General features: G+C 41.3%; 1 protein-coding gene across 2 annotated transcripts in view; it reads right to left on the reverse strand.

Moving 5' to 3' along the window:
• Positions 1-203: 203 nt before the first annotated feature.
• Positions 204-5936, reverse strand: part of SGK1 (serum/glucocorticoid regulated kinase 1) — an 8099-nt gene continuing 2366 nt past the window's right edge. Inside the window, exons 1-12 of one of the 2 annotated variants that reach the window (XM_008637852.1) lie at positions 5796-5930; positions 5612-5687; positions 5099-5174; positions 4550-4654; positions 4020-4103; positions 3787-3918; positions 3390-3502; positions 3064-3187; positions 2637-2732; positions 2371-2526; positions 2174-2263; positions 204-1450 (exon numbers count right to left, since the gene is read on the reverse strand). In XM_008637852.1, the coding sequence (XP_008636074.1) occupies positions 1283-1450; positions 2174-2263; positions 2371-2526; positions 2637-2732; positions 3064-3187; positions 3390-3502; positions 3787-3918; positions 4020-4103; positions 4550-4654; positions 5099-5174; positions 5612-5687; positions 5796-5874 (1299 nt within the window). In that variant the 5' untranslated portion in view covers positions 5875-5930 and the 3' untranslated portion in view covers positions 204-1282. Of the gene's footprint in view, positions 1451-2173; positions 2264-2370; positions 2527-2636; positions 2733-3063; positions 3188-3389; positions 3503-3786; positions 3919-4019; positions 4104-4549; positions 4655-5098; positions 5175-5611; positions 5688-5795; positions 5931-5936 lie in introns of those variants that run through there. The other variant, XM_008637853.2, reaches the window with a different exon arrangement.

Raw genomic sequence — 5936 nt, forward strand, 5'->3', positions numbered from 1 at the left:
ACAGCCCTAGCTGGAAGACCAAGTTGTATCCATGTACTTTGCCAAATTGTATCCATGGTAAGAAGTCTACAGATGGAATAACCATCACACACCTAAGCAAAATTATCTTAGCTGATTGGCAGCTTGGATTTATTTTTAATTTTTTTCTTTTTTAAAATCTTGCTAAAAACCTTTGTTTTAAAATAAGACAGAGTTTATGGAAGTATTTTTCAGGATTTTACTGCAAACCAATGGGTCTGGTCACAAAAAAATATGATACATATAACCAGGTTAATTATATTACATTACAATGACGGTATACATTACAAGTAAGTCTGTAAGTTTAAATATACATCTAGAGTTACAACTGAATGTACAGATCTTTTTTACAATACATACAATCAGGAATGAAAATCCCTCAAACCCCAAGACCATAAATAATGCCCATTTTACAGATGATATATTTTAAACTAAAAGAGAGAAAAAAAAAAAAGAAAAAAAAAAAAAAGAAACCAACAGCTTTGACCGACTGCAGCTGGGGCATTTTGGTCCATAAAAACCCTTTCTAAAAATAGAAATCTTTTTTTCATAGCAGCAATGCTTTCTTCAAGCATTTGGATACATGTAATTGTGAGCTCATTTCAATAATTTTAGTTGACAGTATAGATTTACAAAAGAAATTTCAAAATTACACTTAATTTATCTTCCAAATATGGAAGAAACAAACAATGCCCCACATTGTGGTATCCTGCAAGTGTCACACTGATGCTTTAAACTAAGTCCATCTGTAGTACGCAGACCACACGCATACCATTTGTTCACATAGTAAACCCACATAAATGAACTGAGAAACACACTCTGCAACAGGGAAAGCTTTGGAGCTCACAAGATCTCATCAGAAAAAAAGGCACATTTCATAAAATCCTTATCACGTTCAGATAGATCTTCAGGCAAGGCTTTTCAAGCACGATTACAAAACAGCTTGTTCTTACTCCTACGATCTGCCGTAGCAGTCTATGGCAACAGTCACTCTGTTTTTTCTTTCCCAAGGAGACAGCACCACTTTGGGGGAAGAACAAATGGAAATGAAAAGCCTGTAAAGCTCATTTAGAGAGTGATGTGCTCTTCAAAAAAGCTTCCAGCAAACAGTGTTGTTGAAATTAAGGCTGCAAAGCTGCCATGGTGGAAATGTGCAAATTCTCTTTCAAGGTGACTGGTCAACTGGCAGTTCCACCAGAAGGCCAAACAAAAAATAAAAATAATGGTAGTTATTATTATTAAAAAAAGAATTAAAGAAAAACGTTCACAAGAAAGAGTCCACAGGTGGGGCATAAGAGAAGCCCAAAAAAGCCTCAGCGGCTTCTTTGACGCTGGCGGTGATGAGGATGCTGTCTGGGGACTGGCCAATGGAGTTGGGGACTGGCTCATCTGTAAACTCCGGATCAAAGTGTCGCAGGTCACTGGGGCCGCTCTGTGGAAAGGGCAGAAGAGGAATTTAGACCCAAATATTTTGTGAGTGGGCAGTTCAATTCAATATGGAGACAAGCACCCTTGTGTGGACACTCACAGTGTTATCACCTCAGGCCCACTGTTTAGCAGCTTTTGACAGTTTTAGTTTGACCTTTATTTTGTATCCTGTTGCACACTGTCTCACTAAAAAAAAGATGATTCAATTTACTATGGCTACACTCACACTAAGCTCATGCAGCAGAAGCTAAATGCAAACATGCCACTCTGCCTCACAGCAGTTTGCAGGGGAGGACCTTGATCTCCTAGTTATTAAATGTAGTTTATAAAATGCTCAGGAAACAATGGGGAACAACCTCCACAACCTGATCCCTCACTTTCCATGTTAGTATCTGACAAGCCAAATGTAACTCTGCCTTAGGGAAGCTCATTGCTCTCTGTACCTTAACTTCCCCTTGGTAAAATGGGGAGGCTGGGGATTATTTTAAAATTGCCATGCAAATGAAGCATGTGAGACAACAAAAAAACCAGCTAAATTTAAATGGATTATCAGCAAAAAGTCAATTACCACTTATTTTTAACTTTGTTTGGACAGACACAGGGGAAGGAAAGTTGCACTCCCCAAACACAGCCGTCTGGCCACTTGCCCCTGGCTCCTGGGCAGCCCACAAAGACAAGGGGTAAAAAGACACTCTCCATGCACTCTATAATTAGAAGTGATACGTACCACATTTGGGTTAAAAGGGGGTGTAATCTTCTTATTAATGAGATCATCCCAGTTAATTGGGGAGAAGAAGATGTGATTCTTAATCTCCATCTGTTAAGAGAGAGAAAAATAGATTAATTCAGACCCAAGCTAATGTAAACAGAATGGCCCAGTCATCATCCCGCACTCCATGTGGGCACGGGCCAGTTTGCACTTACAAAGTCCTCCTTGGCACCAAGTCTCTTTGTCCTGTCCTTCTGCAAGAGGCCTTCCAGGAGATGTCTAGCCGAGTTGGTAATATTTGGCTTCAGCTGCAAGGGTTTGTTCAAGATATTGTCGTACATTTCTGCGGTGTTCCTGCTGTAGAAGGGTGGCTGTGGGAAGCAGAAAAGAAGTTAATGAGGCTGACAGGCAGGCATGGGATTTCTTGTGGGGAAAGGTCGAGTTAGCTAGTTTGATCTGTCATGAAGGATTCGTTGCTTACCAAGCCATAAAGCATCTCATACAGGACTGCTCCAAGGCACCACCAGTCCACAGTCCGGTCATAGGGCTGCTTATGGAGAACTTCAGGAGCAAGATACTGTGTAAGAGAAGGGAGAGATCCATGTGAGCTACAAGGATCTTTACATCAGGAAAGCCTCCCCATTCTTAAATGAAAGCAGCTTACTGAATCCCAGCAATAGCTAAGCTAAAGGAAAGCTACAAGACTTTTACAAACAGGCAGATGGTTTGAGAGCTGCTCTCTCCTGCTCAGCAAGCTCCACGTGTCCTACATGCCCTCACTGGCAGCCCTGTATTAGAAGGCCCTACACATCTAACCAGATGTACATACACGTGGGACAAGTCAGTTTTCACTGATGAGAACAGCTCTTGCTGTTGCTCTGAGAGTGGGGGCTGAGGGCTGGCTGTACCTCTGGTGTGCCGCAGAAGGTGGAGGTCGTGCCATTGTGCTCTATGTTTTCTTTGCAGAGTCCAAAGTCAGTCAAGACAATGTGCCCCTGTGAATCAAGCAGGATGTTCTCTGGCTTCAAGTCCCTGTAGGAGGAGAAGAAAGAAGAGAAATGTTAGTTAGAGGAGGTGCAGTGAAAATATTTTGGGTGCAGATGTTTACAGAGGTTTACTAAGCCACCACAAAATATTAAAAGCAATCCCAAGCACCTACTGAGCTGAACTTTTCAATGCTTATTCAACAAAGCACATATTTCTTCTGTACAACAAACTGAACAAGGCTGCTCACCGATAAACGATGTTCAGGGAGTGCAGATAGCCCAGTGCACTGGCAATTTCAGCAGCATAAAATCGGGCTCTCGGCTCCAGGAAGCAACGCTCCCTCTGGAGATGGTAGAACAACTACAGGAGACAGAGAGAACAAAGTTGTGTAAACGGCGCCAAAGCCTGTTAACAATGCACTTAATTAGACTCAATATATATAGCAAGGGAGAACAATAGCAGGAAATGGCCTAACGATCCTTCGGTAGTTCAAAACTTGGCAGGCAGAAGCATTCAATCTAGTAACTTCTCCCCCATGACTTTTCCCCTTGCAACTCTTTTTGTATTTAAAAGGAAGGGTGAAAATGTCTACCCTACCACCATGCACATGATAGGAAATAATATTAAATTTTCTTACTGCTTACCTCTCCACCATTGATGTAGTCCAGGACAAAATACAATTTATCTGCAGTTTGGAAGGAAAAGTGAAGCCCGACCAGGAAGGGGTGTTTCACATTTTTCAGCAAGACGTTGCGTTCTGACATAATGTGCTTCTCCTGAAACACCAGAAATCATTAATGTTTAGTACACTTGCTTAGTAGTTGCAGTAAAAATGTATTTGATGGACATTGGAATGGCATCGTGAAAGGTAGCTTACCTCTTTCTTCTTCAGGATTGCTTTTTTCTGCAGGACTTTAACAGCATAGAACTGCTCTTCTGCCTTATGCCGTGCAAGGAGGACCTGAAAGTGCATAAAATTCCAGAACTGAGCAATACTGAAATACAGAACAACTCGTAAACACAACAAGCAACAAGCCTTTACATTAACTGCTGAACACTGCTACATCCCTCTGGTTCAGTGTGCAAGCCCTTTGCTGGAAATGCCTAACACTGTTACCATGCTGGCAGATTAATCTAGCCCAAAGATAAGATGTCTAGTTTCTTTCCCTTCCAAAAGCAAAGTAAATCTATTCTTCACAGCTCTAGTGAACCGAATTCCCTGGCTCTTTTATGACTCATTCGAATGCAGCATCCCTGCTCCCACTCCCTCTCCCTGCACTGGGCAGCAGGACGTGCTCAGGTTTAAGTGACCACCATTAACCAAAGGCAGTACAAACCCCACTCTCCAGTATTTCACAGAAGAGCTCAAGAGTAAATAAATTAAAAAAAAAAAAAAGTTAAGTTTACCTTCCCAAAACTGCCTTTTCCAATCACTTTTAAGAAATGGAAGTCTGATGGTTTGGCATGTGGGTTGGATGATGGGCCAAGATTGATCTGCTGTGAAGGACTGGGCTAGAAAAATGAACAGAAACCACATTCACTAAAACAGTTCAGCAGTGAGAGTCTCAACAATTTCTCTTTTTAAAAAATGTAATTAAAGTCACCTTGAAAATAAAGATTAACACTCTTCTTGCCACTAAAACTTGATTTTTAACAGATATATTAAGTTAATAGGCACTGCCTAAGAGGAGTCTAACAACCATAGCTTACTTAGAAGTTCTTGTTGAAGTCTTAGACTAATTCCAGAATGAAATAACAACTAATAACACTTTTTAAGAATTTCTTCTTCATGTTTGAAACAAAAAAGTTTCAGTCCAACCCGATTACTCTTTCTTGTTTACATTAGTGTGCTATGAGCTGAACTAGCACAGTATTCATGATGCTAATTTTGCTACACTTCTATTAGTGGCAGAACTGATGTTCTAAAAACGTCACACTTGAGTAAAATCTACTTACCGGAGGAGAAGGATTAGCATTCATAAGTTCAGGCTCTTGAGGCTGAGAGATTTTCAAGATAGACTGAACTTCAGGGCTGCAAGGATAAGAGCACGCATTATTAGGAGAGTCGCCAGGAGCAGCAGGCAGATCTTTCCACCAGAGGGCAAGCGTGTATCGCGGAAGAGAAGTTCTGGTTGAGCCTGCTACAGAAGGCAACCAAAACAATCCATTCGATTTAAGGAGTAAAATTTTTCTAGAGACAGTAAGTTTCATCGTACAAAGAAAATTATTTATACGCTAAGTACTGCACAAAATAGGGACGGGTCCCTAGAAATCTTCTCTGACTTATTTGTCCCAAACCGAGCTCACAGAGATCGTTGAGAAGTGAGTAACACCTCAACAAGACAAATTAACTCTTCCGTAACAGTCATGCCGGAGGCATTACAGTAAACAAGCATTATTTTTAAACTAGATCTCGCAACATGTAGTGGTATTTGTGACTGAAATCCCCCCAAAAATTCTGATACTTACTGCTTGCATGCATAGGAGTTGGTGGCTATCTTCTGAATGAAGTCGTTTAGTCCCATTCTTCTCTGCTTCATAAAAGCTATAATGTAAAAGGAAAAGAGAAACAAAATCGTTAAGCCAGAAAAAATCACAGAGAGAAAAACCACAGCCCCTTGAATATCTTCAAAGAAGCCCCCACGCCGCTCACCGATGAGGATGGCCACCATCCCTCTCATCTTCGAGTAGGTCAAGGTAGAACCAGACGCCTCAGCTGCTTTCACGGTCATTTTGAAGCGAGAGGGGGATAAACAGTAAGCGCACCACCAGCTCCCAGCACCGCACTGACTTG

The sequence above is a fragment of the Corvus brachyrhynchos genome, unplaced genomic scaffold (assembly GCF_000691975.1).
Source record: "Corvus brachyrhynchos isolate BGI_N302 unplaced genomic scaffold, ASM69197v1 scaffold14, whole genome shotgun sequence".
Classification (NCBI taxonomy): Eukaryota; Metazoa; Chordata; class Aves; order Passeriformes; family Corvidae; genus Corvus; species Corvus brachyrhynchos.